The 20669-nt window shown below is 37.8% G+C and overlaps 2 protein-coding genes across 10 annotated transcripts in view; one reads left to right on the top strand and one right to left on the bottom strand.

Annotated features, from left to right (window-relative positions):
- LOC110445782 overlaps positions 1–14663 on the bottom strand; it is a 99250-nt gene extending 84587 nt beyond the window's left edge. For all 7 annotated transcript variants that reach the window (XM_021490564.1, XM_021490567.1, XM_021490568.1 and 4 more), the window contains exons 1-2: positions 14527–14663; positions 6428–6718 (exon numbers count right to left, since the gene is read on the bottom strand). In XM_021490564.1, the coding sequence (XP_021346239.1) occupies positions 6428–6525 (98 nt within the window). In that variant the 5' untranslated portion in view covers positions 6526–6718; positions 14527–14663. The remainder of the gene's footprint in view (positions 1–6427; positions 6719–14526) is intronic.
- LOC110445783 (short coiled-coil protein B-like) overlaps positions 1–20669 on the top strand; it is a 35488-nt gene extending 14819 nt beyond the window's left edge. Inside the window, exons 1-6 of one of the 3 annotated variants that reach the window (XM_021490573.1) lie at positions 5237–5254; positions 14868–15056; positions 17185–17250; positions 17752–17838; positions 18521–18659; positions 18905–20669. In XM_021490573.1, the coding sequence (XP_021346248.1) occupies positions 14993–15056; positions 17185–17250; positions 17752–17838; positions 18521–18659; positions 18905–18932 (384 nt within the window). In that variant the 5' untranslated portion in view covers positions 5237–5254; positions 14868–14992 and the 3' untranslated portion in view covers positions 18933–20669. Of the gene's footprint in view, positions 1–5236; positions 5255–14664; positions 14727–14867; positions 15057–17184; positions 17251–17751; positions 17839–18520; positions 18660–18904 lie in introns of those variants that run through there. The other 2 variants (XM_021490571.1, XM_021490572.1) reach the window with 2 other exon arrangements.

Genomic DNA, 20669 nt, shown 5'->3' with positions numbered 1-20669 from the left:
ATTGAGACTTCTAGCTTGGTACATCAGAACAAAATGCTAACAGTACCCAGTTCTGGGTATAAAATGCTAACAGTACCCATTTCTGGGTATAAAATGCAAACAGTACCCATTTCTGGGTTTAAAATGCAAACAGTACCCATTTCTGGGTATAAAATGCTAACAGTACCCATTTCTGGGTATAAAATGCTAACAGTACCCATTTCTGGGTAGAACATGCTATCAGTACCCATTTCTGGGTATAAAATGCTAACAATACCCATTTCTGGGTGTAAAATGCTAACAGTACCCATTTCTGGGTGTAAAATGCTAACAATCCCCATTTCTGGGTGTAAAATGCTAACAATACCCATTTCTGGGTGTAAAATGCTAACAGTACCCATTTCTGGGTAGAACATGCTAACAGTACCCATATTTCTGGGTATAAAATGCTAACAATACCCATTTCTGGGTATAAAATGCTAACAGCAGGCCTCAAATTTCACTCTTTATGACTCGCTATTTGCGAGTAGATTACCGAGAATAGCAAGTAGGAAAAATATGCACTTGATCTTTTCTGCGAGTGGTTATATCATACATACACTTGATCAATTCCATAAAAAATCAATTAAGTGTTGCTCGTGGAAAATGCAGTTGTTATTTATGTTTTGCATGTCGAGCCTGTGATCGTCGTAACATGTGAAACACCAAAATGGCCGTCACATCTGCCATTCGGAGCATCTCTCCATTTACCCAGAGTCAGAGGCGTGTATCGATCGAGTGACACAAATAATACACGCCTTTGCTGCTACCAAACAACTATGACCCACTTATACAGAACCGAACCAAAATACGGAAATTATGAACCGAACTGAACCGTGGTCTTTTGAACCGCGGTTAACCGTTATTTCGGTTAACCGTGACATCCCTACATACTATTGACTGTTACATTACAGTATCCTTAGCTAGGATGTAGTATAATGATAGTTCTTAAGAATTGCTCAAAGTCTTTTGAAAGTAAAAAGTAGAATTTACATACCGATCATTGCGACGGCAAAAATGTAATTTTTCTCAAATTTTCCCAACACAATGATATAAATTACAACTAACAATTTATTTCATTTATTACAATATCAATTTGTATTCATATTTCCAAATGTTCCCACATCTATCTACCTATATCTGATGATCGTTTATAATAAAACAGTTATTATAATATTTTTCTTTGGCAAATAGAATATCATAATAAGCAAGTTCAACTGTAGTTAGAGTTAAATAGTAAGTAAAAAAATATTTTAGCAAGTAAAAAATTTAGGCACTTTTTTCAGCAAGTGACATAAAATGTTTAATTCGAGGCCTGAACAGTACCCATTTCTGGGTATGAAATGCTAATAGTACCCAGTTCCTGGTATACCTTCATTAAATGATACACACAAGGTTAGTGTGGGCTATGATTCATATGATAATGTATTCAACACTAATGTCTCGGACATGTCATTTTCCAGAAATGGAGAATGTTTTACTTTCATGTTTAAGGGGTAAACTGCCAATGGGTTCAGTTGATATAAAGGTCCTACTTGAGTTATACACGTAATAGCCTTTCCAACAATATTTGCCAATGTGACTTTGAAAGCGTTGAGAGGTCAAGATCTCTATCTGTCCTGTATGATCAGAGCAGACCCTGACAAAGCAGTCCTCATTTATCATGTGCTTCTCCTCGGATGTTAAATCAGCCCGTTTAGAATTTCATTCCCAACAAAAAAATGATAATTTCCCCACAATATAGGCAGATTTATTTGATACATATAACACATCAGTCCCAATTTATGGTTCCACCAATACACACTTTATAGTACCCTAGTACACAGTTGGGCCCACTTAACTTGTCACTTACAGAGTCCTCTCACACATAAAATATATATGCAACCAGTGGTAGATCCTATAGTGGACATCATATATGACCATTTGAGGCGGGTCAACCATTCTGTGACCTTTGAACTGATCTCCAATGAATTAGGGGTGATAAGACACCTCTATGAATAGCCCTTGTGTTCCACTCAACCCAATACACTCCTGTCTGTAGTTTATAAGCTTATTAGGCTGTGTAGCCACAGGCTATTAGCACTGTAAGATGCATTCTGTGCTGTCTGCATGGCTACACAGCATTGATAGAAAAAGATGTGGTATTGATTGGCTGCCGGAGACGATCACCATGATGAGGAATCCCCGGTGACAACCTGGGACTCTAAACGGCCTGTCGTTGGACACGTGAGGACTCAAAATATGCATTCTGAGGACACAACTTAAAATTTTCCAGGAATTGCAACCTCAACAAAATTAAAATCTTTAAGCGGGTCTACATTTGGCTTAATCATGACAAAGATGATAGCTCATCATAAACAACACCAATGACAGGCCTTTTAGTGACCTGTCCACATGGATTAGCTTCTGTACATTGGCATCTTCACAGCTTTCCTAAATTTTAAGGAAACGAGCCCTTTTGATTTATGCTAAAATGCACTTGGGACAAAAATAAGTTTTTGCCAGACAACTTGAGAAATGGCTATTAAGTATAATGGACTAGGCACCTGAAGTTATTTCTTTAAAGTTTTAAGAATAATGGGGCTGGGCACCTTAAATGATGTCTGTTAGGGATGGTGGGGCTAGGCTCCTTCAGTGATTTTTGTGAAGAATAGAGGGGCAAGGCACCTTAAATGATGTATGTGAGAGAGAGAGAGAGAGAGAGAGAGAGAGAGAGAGAGAGTTTGTGGCTAGGTACCTTAAGGGATGTCTGTGAGAGAGAGAGATTGGGCCTAGGCACCTTAAGTGATGTCTGTGTGAGAGGGAGAGAGAGAGTGTGTGAGAGAGAGAGAGGGGGGCGAGGTACCTTAAGTGATGTCTGTGAGAGAGAGAGGGAGAGAGAGAGAGAGAGCGGGGCTAGGTACCTTAAGTGAGGTCTGTTAGGGATGGTGGGGCTAGGCTCCTTCAGTGATTTTTGTGAAGAATAGAGAGGGAAGGCACCTTAAATGATGTATGTGAGAGAGAGTGGGGCTAGGCACCTTAAGTGATGTCTGTGTGAGAGGGAGAGAGAGAGAGAGAGTGAGAGAGAGAGAGAGTGAGAGAGAGAGAGAGAGAGGGGGGGGAGAGACCTTAAGGGTTGTGTGAGAGAGAGAGAGAGTGAGAGAGAGAGAGGGGGTATGTGTGTGTGAGGGAGAGAGTGAGAGAGAGAGAGGGGGTATGTGTGTGTGAGGGAGAGAGTGAGAGAGAGAGAGAGTGAGAGAGAGAGAGAGAGGGGGTATGTGTGTGTGAGGGAGAGAGTGAGAGAGAGAGAGAGAGCGAGAGAGAGAGAGCGTGAGAGAGAGAGAGAGTGAGAGAGAGAGAGAGTGGGGCGAGGTACCTTAAGTGATGTCTGTGAGAGAGAGAGAGAGGGTGTGGCTAGGGACCTTAAGGGATGTCTGTTAGGGGTGGGGGGGCTAGGTACCTTAAGTGATGTCTGTGAGAGAGAGAGAGAGAGTGGGGCTAGGTACCTTAAGTGAGGTCTGTTAGGGATGGTGGGGCTAGGTACCTTAAGTGATGTCTGTGAGAGAGAGAGAGAGAGCGTGAGAGAGAGAGAGAGTGGGGCGAGGTACCTTAAGTGATGTCTGTGAGAGAGAGAGATTGGGCCTAGGCACCTTAAGTGATGTGTGTGTGAGAGAGAGGGGGGGGGTGTATATTTTGAGGTGTGTGTGAGAGAGAGAGAGGGGGAGGGGGAGAGAGAGAGAGTGTGGCTAGGTACCTTAAGTGAGGTCTGTTAGGGATGGTGGGGCTAGGTAACTTAAGTGATGTATGTGAGAGAGAGTAGGGCGAGGCACCTTAAGTGATGTCTGTGTGAGAGAGAGAGAGAGAGGGTGTGGCTAGGGACCTTAAGGGATGTCTGTGAGAGAGAGAGAGAGAGTGAGAGAGAGAGAGGGGGGGTGTGTGAGTGAGGGTGTGTGAGAGAGAGAGAGGGGGGGGGTGTGGGAGAGTGGGTGTGTGTGAGAGAGAGGAGGGCGAGGCACCTTAAGTGATGTCTGTGGGAGAGAGAGAGAGAGAGAAAGATAGAGAGAGAGAGAGAGAGCGTGAGAGAGAGAGAGAGAAGTGGATAGAGAGAGAGAGAGAGAGAGCGAGAGAGAGAGAGCGTGAGAGAGAGAGAGAGTGAGAGAGAGAGAGAGAAGTGGATAGAGAGAGAGAGAGAGAGTGAGAGAGAGAGAGAGAGCGTGAGAGAGAGAGAGAGAAGTGGATAGAGAGAGAGAGAGAGAGTGAGAGAGAGAGAGAGAGTGGGGCGAGGTACCTTAAGTGATGTCTGTGGGAGAGAGAGAGAGAGAGGGAGAGAGAGAGAGAGAGCGAGAGAGAGAGGGAGAGAGAGAGAGAAAGATAGAGAGAGAGAGAGAGAGTTTGTGGCTAGGTACCTTAAGTGATGTATGTGAGAGAGAGTAGGGCTAGGCACCTTAAGTGATGTCTGTGTGAGAGAGAGAGAGAGAGTGTGTGGCTAGGTACCTTAAGTGATGTCTGTTAGGGATGGTGGGGCTAGGTACCTTAAGTGATGTATGTGAGAGAGAGTGGGGCTAGGCACCTTAAGTGATATCTGTGAGAGAGAGTGGGGCGAGGTACCTTAAGTGATTTCTGTGAGAGAGAGAGAGTGTGGCTAGGTACCTTAAGTGATGTCTGTGAGAGAGAGAGAGTGGGGCTAGGCACCTTAAGTGATAGACAGTAGGCGTGATGGCTGTTTAAATACAGACTGTGATACAGGTGGGTGTAGGAAAGACAAGCTGATAACAAGCCTCCTAATGATACACATTATCTACCCAAGTGGTGATGGGTAAATAAGATTTGAACACCCTGACCTAAACATAGAAAATGATTTGATAAGAGCTTCCTTATTGCTGATAATAACACTTTTCCTGTGGATTTTGATGATGATCAGCCCCAGAAACAAGTGGGTTGTGGCACTGAATCCCAGTAGTTCTGTTGGTTATAATTATATAAATACACATCTTATAACTTGTCTCTGTAATCCTCCAAATCCCATTTTATAACTGAAGAGTTTATTTCAACATCTTACAAAAACATCTACCTTGCCTGTATCCCACTGTTAGATCTACCATAGTGTTACATACCAGATACAAGTTAACCCTGGAGGCTGAGGCCTATCTCTCTCATAGTTACGTGGGAGTGACAACAAACTAAAACCCTGCAATGCTGTATCAGTGTCTGGAGGGGTGACCTTCTTCAAGTGTTAGACTGATCCTGTGTGGATTTTGTAAGTTCACCATCTATGAAATATTAAGACTTTATGACCTTATACATGTTATAGAGGTGAGTTTTTGTGACACTACAAGCATTACAGGCCAACTTGGCCCAAGTAGGTTGTTTCTTGGAGGGTTCAATGAGAGATTGCAGCATCTGGGGGTCAATCTGTAGCTGTTTGACATGTGATGGTGGCCTTATAGCTTGTGATCCAGGGAGTATTCCCTACCGACAGAGTACTGTGTAGGGGTGGCCTGGAGAATCAGGGAGTTCTCCCTATCTACACAGAACTGTAACTACAGGCTATCTCAACTTGCCCTGAGTTAATCACACAAAGCCTAGCAGACTATTCTCAGGTCTGTTTAGTGAGGTACACTTTCAACCTTACATATACTACGATCAAAGTATCCTACATGTACCTGTCTACATAACATGTTATTTTGTAATATGATCAATGTATTGTACCTGTCTATATTGCAATATATTGCAAACTACAACAGTGACTTATTTTGGCCTTAAGTATTACAGCCGTATACCAGCTGCTTCCCACAAAGAAAAATTGTTTTATTTTCCTAACATGAAGCAAATATGAGGAAATACCTTACCAATTTCAATAAAAATATCGCTATACTGAATCTAGGAAGTTGGAAACATGCTTTTGTAAAATTAAGGTATAGAATAACAAACACCGAACAAAAAGCTTATCATTCCTGTCTGCATAATGTACTGTGTGTCTTTTGTTCACACTGTCTGGGTACTGCAGTACATTGTGCTCTACATATACACAAATCTGACATAATTATATAACAGGGGCTTGATGCAAACACCATGATTGGTAATCTGTAAGTTAAAATTACTACTTGTAGATCTTAACTTCATCTGCATTGTAACACACTAGACACACGGCCACAACTAGCTCAATGAACACATATTGAATTTTCATTAATGGTCATTAGATGTGTGATTTAAATACTTGTACATGTCTTGAAAACTGTACAAGTCGAGTGCATATTAGACGTGTAAATTGCCTGGCCATGTTTGGCCATCATAAGCCTTTAGCCACCATAGTATTTGAACATTTAACAATGAACTTACCACTTATCAGTAATTGTTAAGAGCTGTACATCAGTATAGACATGGGAACGTTCCCACCTCTCGGAGGACGTGGACAATGCTCAATACTTACTCTATGTAGTAGATTCTGCCGTGGTCAACAGTCAGCTTTGCCTCCCAACCTTCCGGCAGACCGTTGTTAATGCGACTGAGCAGGTTGATGTTGGCCATTGTGGCCTCTGTGGCAACACAACACCCGGCCCAATAGTAATCCACACAACAACGATAATGCCACCATCAGCTCGTTATGTTTAATTAATTTCCATTTGTCTCTAGTTATTTTTTCTCAACAAACCAGAACACACTACACAAATGAAACGTTGGTCCGCAAAGTCCTACATCAGTTGAACTGGCTCGTCCACTTCTGAAAAAAGAGTCAATATTTTAATAAAGATAATATTCCAATTATTCAGGAGAGGTATTTACTATGTATAAACAAAATATAATCACACTCACAACAAGACACTTCCAAGGTCTAGATAAAATATACTCCCACAAAAGTACACAACATTATAAACAGTCACTCCAAGGCCAAATATCCATATGTATATAGAAATCCAAGATTGTTGAGTTTGTTCAGGCTCTTGGATTATCAAGACTTTCACGTTTTATACAATATTTTATGACTTATTCATTCAATTTACATTCTAGAGATTTCTGAGTTGTGTACTGTAGAAGTGGAAATCTCCACGTCATGTGAAATTATTTGCATTTAAACTTATCATGGTGTAGAAATACATTATTTTACCCAGTTTTAAAACCCCTTGGGTGTAATTTCCCTATCCTACACCCCTGAGCATGACATAGTCGTCTTGTCCTGATACTTAGCTCTCTTACTAAAGTAAACATAGTTTCAGCGGTTCAGTAGTTATGATCTGGACAAAGCATGATTTACACTGAGAAATGAACAGCTGAATTAAGTGGCTGGTGGGTAAAATGTAAAATCTCACTCACTAAGGAGACAAAACAGTGCAAGATACTTAAGAGCCCTTTAGCCTCCAGGACGAAAATCCCATTTAATTTTAAACATTTTATCCCAATGGAATAAGCATGTTTCTACTACAATTTGGTTGAAATCTGCTAAGTAGTTTTGGATTTTAAGGCAAGTCCACCTATTCGACCACTTTTGACCCAGGCCCTCAACCATGAGGACGGTCAGTCCCTTTATTTGCATACCTTATTAGGTTGAAGTTTGTTCAGTAGTTTGGGAGGAGATGTCATTTAATGAAAAAGGTGGTGGACAATAATAATGGAGTTAGTTCTACATACATTGTATACTATTAAGTGGTGTAACAACAACTTAATGTAGTATCTATAACTAACATTCTGTCTTCAATACACTGGCTAGCATACCATATTAACGCACAACTTTCTACACTGTTACACTATTTAGTTTACTATACAAATTATAGGATTAATACATTTTGTTTAAGTCTTGTCCTAGTGTAAATATTTACAATACAAAGCTTTGCATATATCTGTCACATATTTTAACACTAATGAACCAAGAAGTCTATGTTGACACTGTCACCCAGAGTTGTCCTGTGTAAATGATGCGTTCAATCGGCTGTAGGAAGACAGGTCAGGGAGAGACAATTGACCCTAATTTATCTTTCGCTTGATTGTTGAGTATTGTAGACTTGAGGGATACAGCTGACAAGGTTCATTACAAGTATTATGGAGTATTTAGATTTCCATTAGTTTATATGGCGGCCATGACAGACAGTATGCCTACAGCTACTTATCTGCAGTGAGCCACATAGTTTACACAGGTAATTGGATACTCTGCTACTTTCCTTCTGGAAGGAGTAGGACTGACAGTATAAAATGGAACAACACCTGAGGTCGTGAGGTACACATGAGGATAAATCAATGTTTACTGTGAAGTGTATTTATTACCCAATGAAACCCCTGAATATTTTCTGCTCAAGACCTTTTAAACTAACTTTCCAGTGTCACTACAGTTGAAAAATAACTGGATGTTGCTTTAAAAAGTCAATTCAGGTTTGTTTATAAAGCTTTCCAATGAAAATTCTGCTGTTCAGAGTCAAACAGTAAACCCCATTTACCATAAGCAATTTATAGGTCAACATATTCATGATGTACCTCAAAGTTAATGATGGAACATGCAGGTCAAGACAACAATATAATATTTATATACCTGAGCCTTTTGTAATTCACAGCATATCCATTTTAGACAGTTTTCCCTAACAGTTGCCTCTTTTACAATTTCCATTAGATAAAGATATGCCTTGGCAATTATGGCAAAACAAATACACTGCAAGAGTAACAAATGAAAAAAATGTCAATATAAAGGTAAGGAGCTAGTCTACATGTCAATATTAAGGTAGGGAGCTAGTCTACATGTCAATATAAAGGTAGTGAGCTAGTCTACCCTGTCAATATAAAGGTAGGAGCTTGTCTACATGGCAATATAAAGGTAGGGGGCTAGTCTACCCTGTCAATATAAAGGTAGGGAGCTAGTCTACATGTCAATATAAAGGTAAGGATCTAGTCTACATGTCAATATAAAGGTAGGGAGCTAGTCTACCTGTCAATATAAAGGTAGGAGCTAGTCTACATGTCAATATAAAGGTAGGGGCTATAGTCTACATGTCAATACAAAGGTAGGGGCTAGTCTACATGTCAATATAAAGGTAGGGAGCTAGTCTACATGTCAATATAAAGGTAAGGAGCTAGTCTACATGTCAATATAAAGGTAGGGAGCTAGTCTTCCTGTCAATATAAAGGTAGGGAGCTAGTCTACATGTCAATATAAAGGTAGGAGCTAGTCTACATGTCAATATAAAGGTAGGAGCCGTCCATCTGCAGGTTGGAGTCCAAACAGTCCCCTAATGAGTTTTTTTCTTATGATATTTATCACAAAGATCACAATTTACTGTACTATCTTTTGAAGTATGGCAATATATAGATGATTTAGGATAAACAATGATACAACGTCGTGCTGCCTGGTTCATAACATCTGATTTCCGGAGAAGAAGCAGTGCGATGTCAATGCTGGATGCCCCAAAACTACCATCACTCCGGGATAGCAGAAGGGACCATCGACTTGTCCTCTTCTATAAAGTTGTGAAGGAGCTAGTGACCATACATGTCGATCAGTAAGAAGGAGCTAGTGGCCATACATGTAGATCAGTAAGAAGATGCTAGTGGCCATACATGTAGATCAGCAAGAAGGAGCTAGTGGCCATACATGTAGATCAGAAGGAAGAAGATGCTAGTGGCAATACATGTAGATCAGTAAGAAGGAGCTAGTGGCCATTCATGTAGATCAGTAAGAAGAAGCTAGTGGCCATGCATGTAGATCAGTAAGAAGGAGCTAGTTGACATACATGTAGATCAGTAATAAGGAGCTAGTGGCCATACATGTAGATCAGTAGGAAGAAGATGCTAGTGGCCATACATGTAGATCAGCAAGAAGGAGCTAGTGGCCATACATGTAGATCAGAAGGAAGAAGATGCTAGTGGCAATACATGTAGATCAGTAAGAAGGAGCTAGAGACCACACATGTAGATCAGTAAGAAGGAGCTAGTGGCAATACATGTAGATCAGAAGTAAGAAGATGCTAGTGGCCATACATGTAGATCAGGAAGAAGAAGCTAGTGGCCATACATGTAGATCAGTAAAAAGGAGCTAGTGGCCATACATGTAGATCAGAAGTAAGAAGATGCTAGCTGCCATACATGTAGATCAGAAAGAAGGAGCTAGTGGCCATACATGTAGATCAGTAGTAAGAAGAAGCTAGTTGCCATACATGTAGATCAGTAGTAAGAAGAAGCTAGTTGGCATACATGTAGATCAGTAAGAAGGAGCTAGTTGACATACATGTAGATCAGTAAGAAGGAGCTAGAGACCACACATGTAGATCAGTAAGAAGGAGCTAGTGGCCATACATGCAGATCAGTAAGAAGAAGCTAGTGGCCATACATGTAGATCAGTAAAAAGGAGCTAGTGGCCATACATGTAGATCAGTAAGATGAAGCTAGTGGCCATACATGTAGATCAGTAAGAAGGAGCTAGTTGACATACATGTAGATCAGTAAGAAGGAGCTAGTGGCCATACATGTAGATCAGTAGTAAGAAGATGCTAGTGGCCATACATGTAGATCAGTAGTAAGAAGGAGCTAGTTGACATACGTGTAGATCAGTCATGGCCGCATCAAACAATTGCTAAAAACAGTGAAAAGTTCGGGCAGTTTCTGTGTAATACTGATATGTATTAGAGCTCATTCTTTCCACGTACCATCACTGATTGGAACAACCTCCCAGCAGATCTGGTCAAAACATCTGACTTCAAAACTTTTAAAACTATTATCAATGAATTGAATCCCAAGCACACTCCTCCAACCCTGATATTATACGGTACTCGGAATCGAGGTCTTCTGGTATTATACAGATAGATTTAAAAAGAGCCTTATATATATACAGTATTATACAACATTAGTTTACTCTGGTCACTGAATTCAGAACTAAGACTGCAGAACATGAATCTGTAACTCATTCACCCCTGAAATTTTGTAATCAAGACTTCAGTCCAATACATGGACTGGCTTATAGCTCACTGTAAACACAGACTGGAGTCCAATCCTTGTAACGTTTAAATTGTGACCTCTGAAGTCAGACTGACCACAGTACAATACACTGGTTGTCTAATTGTTTTTCTCTTACAGACTGTTGTACAATTACTTGATAATGGACTATTACTTTACTGTGACCTCAGTTAGACTGCAATACCATACAGGGGCTAATAGTTTACTGTGACATTTGACCTTTGCCAAACTTCAGTTCAATCCAAGGACTGTCTTATAGTTTACTGTGACCTTGGACATCCTACAGATTGCAGTACAATCCATGGGTTGTCAATTAGTTTACTGTGACCTCTGAACTCTGTCTAATTTGACTATCTTAACCATTTAATGGCTAAATTTGGTAAGCGTATATACATACACAGTGAAGGACTACTAGATATGGTGCTACAAAACAAAATATATACTTCATTTCCAGCAACATATTTTATTAGAACAGATCTATAGGGCAAGTAATAAGTTGTGTATATATTGATAGTCTGAAAGGTCACCTGTCAATTTCTGCATTATTTCTCATGCATGATTGATGATATTATAGCGTATTTAATTTCTCTTTCTACATTTAAATAGATACCATGGTTTAGAATTTAAATTTGATATTGAAATCAATCCGGCAATTCAAATGACAAATAAATTAATTTTTTTTTCTTCAATTTCTCGATAAAACTGATTTTGAATTGCACATATATCTACCTGTAAACTGAACCAGGTTGATTCACTATTATTTAACCAATTTATTACAGGACCAATAATCTGCAATCAGGACTTGCAAATTCTCTATATTTTGGAATGAGACAATTTTTACATTCACTTTCAAATTGAAATACAAAACCTTTAGTTTTGCTTAAATTCAATTAATTCATTTACAATGAACACCTAACTTATTTTGACTGACAGTGGTGCTGGTACATATATTTAAGACATTTTCAGATTTTGTTACAGAGTTTTTCACCTAGAAATTGTCAGATATAGGTAAACTGGCCTTTCACACTGACTGACATTGTAACATGGACTTTCCGGGAAAGTGACTCCTTCCTAATCTGCTCAAATAACCTAGGTGGGGTATAAAATGGTTTTGGGTCGGTGCTGCGCTCACTGTATCTTTTGCTTCATCATTGCAGTTAGGTGACATACACATACCTGGAGGTACAAACCAGGTGGCATAGGACTAGTATTGAATGCATGATAAGGCAAGTTCCTTTGAAATCTTCGAAATCATCGAATTGTACTGATTGTATTATTTGACGGTATGAATTGTAGGTCTATTGAAGAGTAATGCTAGGTTTCCAGCTATATAGGGCACTGTCACTACGTATAAGCAAAGTCTTATATACTGTGATTTTCAACTTCAAGATCAGTAGAACATGTGACAACATCACTAAATCCTACATATATTGGTAGGCAGTCATTTGATAATCATAATCAATGATCAGTTTGTAATCAGAAATAGTAGACCGATTGAAAAAAATACTTTACAACTTACTGACCCTTCTGTATTTTTAGTTTCAACTTATAATCATAAACACAAATTTAAAATATGAATTAACTTCTTTGGCAGGCCTACAGAAGAAAAATTAAGAGGTTAGCATGTATGCTACACCGTTACAAGACCTGCCAACCATAAAATACAGATTGACAGATCTATTTATTTCAATTACCTCACAGTTATGACGACAGCGAAGTGTTACTCAATATGATGTATTGGATATCTATATAATTTGATCATAACTGATAGAAAGGCTCTCTATGACTGAGGAGAATATATTTAAAAGAAGTAAACTTGTACCTGTGAAGAGTTATGTAAATGTAGTCCATTTTTAAATTTGAACGATGTGATTGTGCTAGGAAGAAACATCTAAATAAATATCTAACTACAGTCAAACCTGTTATAAGAGATCACCCTCAGTGGGTCCTTAAACAGTGATCTCTATTAGTAACCAAACTGGTATCTTAACACAAGTTCAGTTTACAATAAATTTGCTACAATGAGGAACATTTAAAGATGTCTCTTAACACAGATGGTCTGTTTACAGAGGTGGTCACATCAGCATGTTGGACTGTATTAAGTACTCATGGTTGTGTGTAAAACCACCTCATTATAACAAACTCAAGTATTACTCTACAGTGTGTAACTACTATACAGTGTGTAATTGGAGGTTGCCAATATTATTCCTATTATCAAACATGTTAATATGTGCTAATGCTACCTAATACCTATGTATAAGTGGTATGTGTGTATCACTGGTGTAGTTAACGTTATATAAGCTGTATACATAAGCTATTTATTTAATGACAGTTTTACAGTTGCTTCTCTAGGAAAATAATACTAAATTTTAGTAATGATTTTCACTTATATACAGAATAATTTTGATATGCATTTTTGTTTTTAATCAGTTGTAATAAAAAAACAAAAAACTAGTAGTGCTCATTTCTTTTATCATTAAGCTTTAGAAATACTATAGTTTGGGTGTGATATGTATAAACATATGGGTAATTCAGGGTTTTGTGTAAATAGTACACACACACCCTCTGTCCGGCCTGTAGGTTACTAATCCCTTGGTTAGACTTAGAAATACCTACTACTGTTCCAGTATGATATATCGTTACACCACTTAATAATCTCACCTGTCCTGTGGGACTAAATGGTACACTTACACATAACCTGGCAGGCTAGCACGTCAGAATTGTTGACTTTCGTAAAAATTGACTTGAAATAGTTTAAATATTTACTTATTGTTAAAAAAACACAAGTGTCTATATATCTTGTAACATATCTGGGTCATCACATTAGACACCATGTCGTGTTTTGACATGTGTTGCATATCTCAAAAACATTTATCTTACAACACAGATATACATAGGGCTTTCAAATTTGTCACAAAACACTGTTTTAAAATTTAAAAGAGGTATGTAGGGATAACTTGTGTTGGACACTGTTTGCCATCGGGCTCTTCCCTTATCAGATTGAGATATATAGGACAGTGTGTGCCACTGTGTCTCTTACTCAGATCTTTAACACCGACTTATTATTTTCCTACAAACAAATCTACCTGTCATCGCAAAATTAAATCATGGTATACCTGAGTGAACCCAACTAACAATATAACAAAATCAGTAAATACTCAACATCAAAAAGTAACAAAAAGATGAATAAAATGTTCACACGACATGCTGTAAGTACAATTGTACCACTGTGATAAATAAAAAATGAAAAACTAGTATATGATTGTTTGGCAGGGTAAAGATTTTATCTAAAATATCACTTTATCCTCCCGTCTGTGAGAAATACAGAAGAATTAGGGGGTCTGTCTGTGGTTGGGGAGCATGTTTATGTGATGACCGTGATGTCGGTACAAAGGGAAGGGTTGTAGGTGTTTCTGTGATTTATAACAAAAGCAAAAGCACACAGGTGTGACAAGTGGGCCACTGACAATCAGAGCGATATATATCCTACTAATTTCTCAGGCCAATTTTTTTTCACTTTTTTCGCTCATACTCCAAAACATAAATAAACTCTAAAATACACACCGCTGTTAATCATTTGTGTGAAATAGTTCTACTTACAAGTGAGAGACATGACTGATTCCGGTCGTTATGGAGTCCGCGAGACAGTCGAGGTAGCGTCCGACATTTTAAGGCTTGTCACTCTCAGTCGACATTCCTCGTGGTTTGTTGACAGCTTGAATGAACTCGTGTGTGAACGAGCACCTTATCGTGACGTCACAGTCATGTGACTTGAATAAAAATCCAATATGGCGACTGATGTTAGTTGTAAATGTTAAGCAAGTATATTGTAAATATTACTTCACGTTTAAATGTTTGCTTGATATCTTTTTCAGTATTGTTATACGGTTATTAATTCCTGGTATAATGCGTCATTTTGTATCTCTCTGTTTCATCTACAGACTGCCTGTTGACTGTTGAGTCATACTGTGAGGCTTGCCTTGGGACCTGTCCAGCATCTGAAGTCGCCGATTTATCGCCATCTTCGCCTGGTCTTGTATAAATACGGGCACAAGAATACAGCACAATGTCCACGGGAACCAACAAAGAAAATCTCTTTAACGTGCCTCTTTCTAGCGATAGTGACACAGGTTCGACTCATTTGTTTGTATGCATGCGATAATTTATTATGTTGTCTGGTTACAAGTACAGCGAATATTCTGTACACAGTCTCTTATTCAGAACTCCACAATTTGAATGATGTGATGTAAATAACGATTATTGCAGTTGACATTTTGCAGTAGTAATGTAAAGAGGAAGATTACAGTTCTTGATGGCCTAAATTCAGTCGTATTAGAGCTTTGGGCCTTTCTACTGGTACTCGGGTCAGTCTTGTCACAGTAAGTCTGTAAAGACTGTCCTAACACGGGTACACCCATAATATTAACATTAGTGTATTTACAGAAAAGACTTATTAAGTACCCGTGGTCCCAAGACTCAATATAAATGTCCCCTTGCCAAGCATACACCAATACTTGAAACAAGGGTTGGGTGATCACATGCACCACTGTAAGTTAGGAGAGGGAGAATGCCAGCCAGACCGGGGTTTGAACCCGGGACCTTCCAAACTCTAGATGGACGCTTTACCAATTGAGCTACCTGGTCGCCAATGAACGACCAAGTCTAGTTCCGCTACAGTGGATCAGGGGTGGTCATGAACATGCATTGATAGAATTTCTGCTTATACATATACATCCCCAGCTGAGCAGGTAAATAATTAGCTTGCTCAGCTATAAAGTCCAAACTTATGTGAAAGGGGATATTAGATGGTCCAATATATTAAATAAAATCTTGGAGCATCTATTAACTGACTGCACACATGTCGTATATTTTTGATCCCCTGTGTCTGTTTTAGGCACCTTTGATAAGTCTATTGCAAGAATAATGAGTGAGCTGTCTGTCCGACTTGTTTGAGGTGTCCAGGTGCCCCTGAATGGCATCATTATTAGTGAACACATACAGTCATCTTATTACTCTTTAAATTCCCAAAATCCCGTTCAAGAGAGAAAAGACAACACACAGATATTTCTTAGGATTGGCAGAAGTGTACTTGATCATAGTAGATTGTTGTAGTTCACTTCTGTTGCAATCTTTTCTCCATTTACAATTTTAGACTAACAAATTCTTAGATCATTTTAAGAATTTTAACTTGAAACTTCAAAAGGAGTTGTCTGTTTACTACCTCTTGCATTTGAAATCCCCCATTATGCTATGATCATTATACTAGTTTGACAAATCCCTAATTTTCTTCTGCAAAAAGACAAGGAAAGGTATGTACATAATAATGTGTATCCTGGTGTTGCTCTTTTGGGGTTTTTTGGAGGAATTTGGAATTGTATCACATGTAAAGGGAGATAATCACTGATTCTTTTAAAATAGATTTAAGGATGTCCCCATATCACAGTCAAAAACTGTAACTCCCATAGAAACATGGGATTGGATACTTTTTTTCTGTGATAAGATAAAATCTATTTTATGGATAATGTATCAGTGATTATTTATATCTATTTGCCTGGAAGACCTTGAAATTTAATAGGATTAGTCAATACTCTTATTTCCTTATAAGAGTACCGTTTTCTAATGGTTATGAGGAACTTCTAGATTTTGAAGTTACAAGGTCAAAGGTCATTATCACTGAAGTCTGTACAAAAACATCTGGTTATTCTGCTTTATCGTTATGCAATACCATGAAGGAGGTGTGCAGGTCTAGTTAACTAAGCAATGTGGTGTGTACAGGGACTTCAATTCTGTCTTGACAAAATCCAAGGGTGCAGAGAAAATATGTGATATTATAGAGAGCATAAGTGTTCGATTTGGAAAATGACTTATCAGAAACTGGCCATCAGTGATAGACGTAACACAGAGATTAAAGTTCTATAAGATTGAGAATCCCTCTGTATCAAACTTCTTTCTGGAATATTTAAACAAACTTGTCTCTAGAAGGAAAAAAAAGATATTTTTTTTACACAAAGTGATTTTTTTTCTTTTTCTTTTCTGTGTTGGTAAAATGTACATAAAAAGATTAAAATGCATATTCTTAACATTCAGGATTATGTACGTGTTGAACCCAGTAGCTTACAAATTGTACTGTATAAGTTCTTCAAGATGGTTTACTATCTTAAATATTCAGAAATAGCATTGTTGTTTGATACTTAAAGTGACAAAATTGATAATTTGTATTTACTTAATTCACCTGTTTATTTGATGAAATTTTTCCAGGAGATGTGAAAACTGTTGACCATCCATTCATCAACCCTGGGGAAGTTCGGACAGACACTTACAGCAGTAAGTCCATTAACACCTGTGTGATATAAACCTTTCCCACAGAGACCAACAAATAAATGTTGCATGAAAAATTATCTTGAATTTATGTTAAATAAACTTCAAATATTACTTTTCAGTGGTAAATTTGTAACACTGAATTATGGTTGTGTGCCATCATCATAATTTCACAATTACCATTTAGTGATTTTTTTTATATCATATTAACACTTATATAACCTTATATAAAAACCATGTCTGGCCAGTCACCTATTTGTCAAGACTCTGTATGTTTTCTGTGTTGGAAAGTTAGATATGCCAGATTGCACAATGCTTAAATTGAGTGAATCAAATTAAATGGTTTGACGTTATCTGTACAGATTATACAGTAATTCATCATCCTGATGAAGAGGATATTTTCCTGTGACCAGAGGAAAACACAGATGTTCGAAAATATATATCATTTCTAATGTGCGACTATTCAATATCCTTTTTAATGTGGTTGATTTTTTACTTCAAATGCAGGCCTTGACCTGGATGTGAACCCAGACGAGGAGGAAGAGAAGCAGCGCCTCATCGCCCAGGTGATGGAGCTACAGAATACACTGGATGGTAGGTCACTTTTACTTATACAAACAACTTTTAATTCTCTGTCGGGTCTGCCGATACACAATCTGATTAAAATCATATGTTACATGGCTTCGTTAACTTCGTACTACGCCTAAACATCTGAGTATGCCGCGGTCAGGGTCACTTTCAGGTGACCTTTATATTTATAAATACTCATTAAATTTTGACCAATCAATCTTGGAAAACTAATCTGTTCGATACCCCTCGCTATTTATGTATCGACCATGATATTCCGATTCGCTGGCAAATTTTGCCAGTGCGCCTCTGATTGGTTCATCTAAAGGTCACTTGAACGTGACCCTGACCGGGGCACATTCAGATGTTCAGGCGGAGCCATGTAACAGATGATTTTAATCAGATTGGCCGATACAAAAAGCTCTATTAATGACAAAGGACTTCACTCTCTATACGAATTGCAAATTCAACCAAAATGAACAAAAGCAGATAGAATCAGCCATTTTTTTTGTTTTTATATTGGTAGTTTAAGTATATGTGAGATCATATGGTTTATATGACTGATATCCAAACTAAAAAGTATAAACTTCTTTATAGAATATTATACTTTTTTTATAGCTATGATCCTGTTGTGTTGACATGATAACAGACGTATAATATTTTGTTGTCTTGATTACCTTCCCGTTATGTTTGTTTGCCCTGGTTACAGACCTGTCATCACGTGTGGACACTGTAAAGGAGGAGAATCTGAAGCTGAAGTCGGAGAACCAGGTGCTGGGTCAGTACATAGAAAACCTCATGGCTGCCAGTAGTGTATTCCAGTCTACATCTCCAAAGAGCAAGAAAAAGTAAGCATCTCCATTTTCTTTGAGAGAATTAATGTCCTGTTTGCATAGTCTTGCATTACACATTAATTTTAGATTTTATTTTTATCTTATATTTAGCTGTTAAACCTAGCTGCATCAAAACAACAATAATATTTTGCTATATCAAATTAAGGATGTTCGATATCTAGATATTTTAAATCAAGGATCAAATAATAATCTTGACCATGAAATCCTAAATGTTGATGTGTTTTACTTCATTCTTTTAGATCCTCAAAGAAAAAGTTTGAACAGTGAGAGACCACATGAATGAAAATTTCCTGCGGCAAAGTGCAATAGTGACAGTTGATGTTGTATTCAAATTTTGATGTATTGTTGCCAAGAGGGCAGGTAGCCGTGCTATTTGATGTATTACACCAACAGGCTGTCTGTGGGACACCTTCATTGCTGCTTGTTTTATATCACTGCCCTGTGTAAGACACCCGTATTGCTGCTAATTTATGTTACGCCAGTGTGGGATGCCATCTTCAGAATCTTAGGGTTCAACTCGAATATCTGCTCTGCACCCTTTGCATATGTCGTGACAGAATCAAAGTCTTTGTATGTGCCACCTTGTAGAAGGTACAAACCCTAGTTCTTTATTTCTGTGTAGTGATTTGAATCAAGATAAAGTTGAATCGCACATGAACTGGTTAAATTGATGGCCTTTCATCTCTGATGAGCATGTACGTAACCTTCAAAGTTCAGGGACACGTGTCTGTCGTTTTTACGTGTGGTACCCATCAGATAGCTGACCCTGTCTCTCTATTTCTGTCGGGATATATTCAGAGGGTGCAGAGAAGATGTGATATCAAAATCCTGTGGATTTCAAAATTAGAGGGATGCCTTCATTGCTTTTAAATTTATCACGTGACTTTTTAGAAAAGATAAGAAAAACATCAATAAAACTGTTTTAATCAAAAACTTCAACCATTCTGTGTTTATTGTTTACAAAATCTATTCAGTATAAATTATTAGTTTACAAATCTGGACTCAGTATTGATTTACTACATCAAGTCTGTACTCAGAGTTGATTTACTTCTACAAGTTTTGGTTTACTACTGTAAAAAACTGGGGTGATTTACTTCTACAAGTTTTGGTTTACTACTGTAAACTGGGGTGAGTTTATCATTACAGCAAATCATGTTTTACAACATACCTAACAGAGAAATTCCTTGTCATTGCTGAAATTTACATTGGGTAAATATTGATATTAAACCTTTCCTAGTATAACGTTTTACTTAAAGTGTGTACTCTGTTTACGAGTTTGATTTACTATATCACTTTGGTACTCTTGATCAGGGCATTCCCTATTACTGAGATCCTGTGTATAAACAGGAGATAGCATTACTGAATCTCACTATTGTGGACCACTTCAGCAGAGGTGTTGCATGCATATAAATATTGAATATGCATGTTTCAATAATATTATTGTTCATTATATCAATATCTTTTTATTCATATTGATCTTATATGCAAATCTTTATACATGACCACATTACTTGTATATTTGTTTTTGCATGACATTTATGTTGTTTGCAATTTGTGTGTTAATTTTGAACTTAAGATTCACTTTCTCAAGTGGGTTTTTTGGACTTGTCGTGAAATGTTACCTCCGAATTAAGAGACATCTAATGTGTTGAATGTCTAACGATAATCAAACAAGGAATATTTGACAACAGAATGAATACATAACTGTAGAAAAAGAGCGACATGTTATATATCCATAATCTGGTTGTTGTCTTATGTTTGCTTTGTTCACCTTTTACTGCAACAAAGCAAACATAAATATGGACATTTTCAATTTTAACCTTACTAACATTGGATAATCGTTAATTAAAAATTAAGTGGTTATCCATGAAAAGGTCTGAGAAGTATTGTAATGATCATATGATTTCCCTTTTGCTTCAAAGATGTTTAATTATCAATGTATCTGAAGCTTGTTTGTCTTGTTCCATGTTGAAAAATTTCACAATAAACCTTGCGTCTTTAAAA

The sequence above is a fragment of the Mizuhopecten yessoensis genome, unplaced genomic scaffold (assembly GCF_002113885.1).
Source record: "Mizuhopecten yessoensis strain PY_sf001 unplaced genomic scaffold, ASM211388v2 scaffold2369, whole genome shotgun sequence".
NCBI classification, from domain to species: Eukaryota; Metazoa; Mollusca; class Bivalvia; order Pectinida; family Pectinidae; genus Mizuhopecten; species Mizuhopecten yessoensis.
This window is presented reverse-complemented; position numbering and strand designations above follow the sequence as displayed.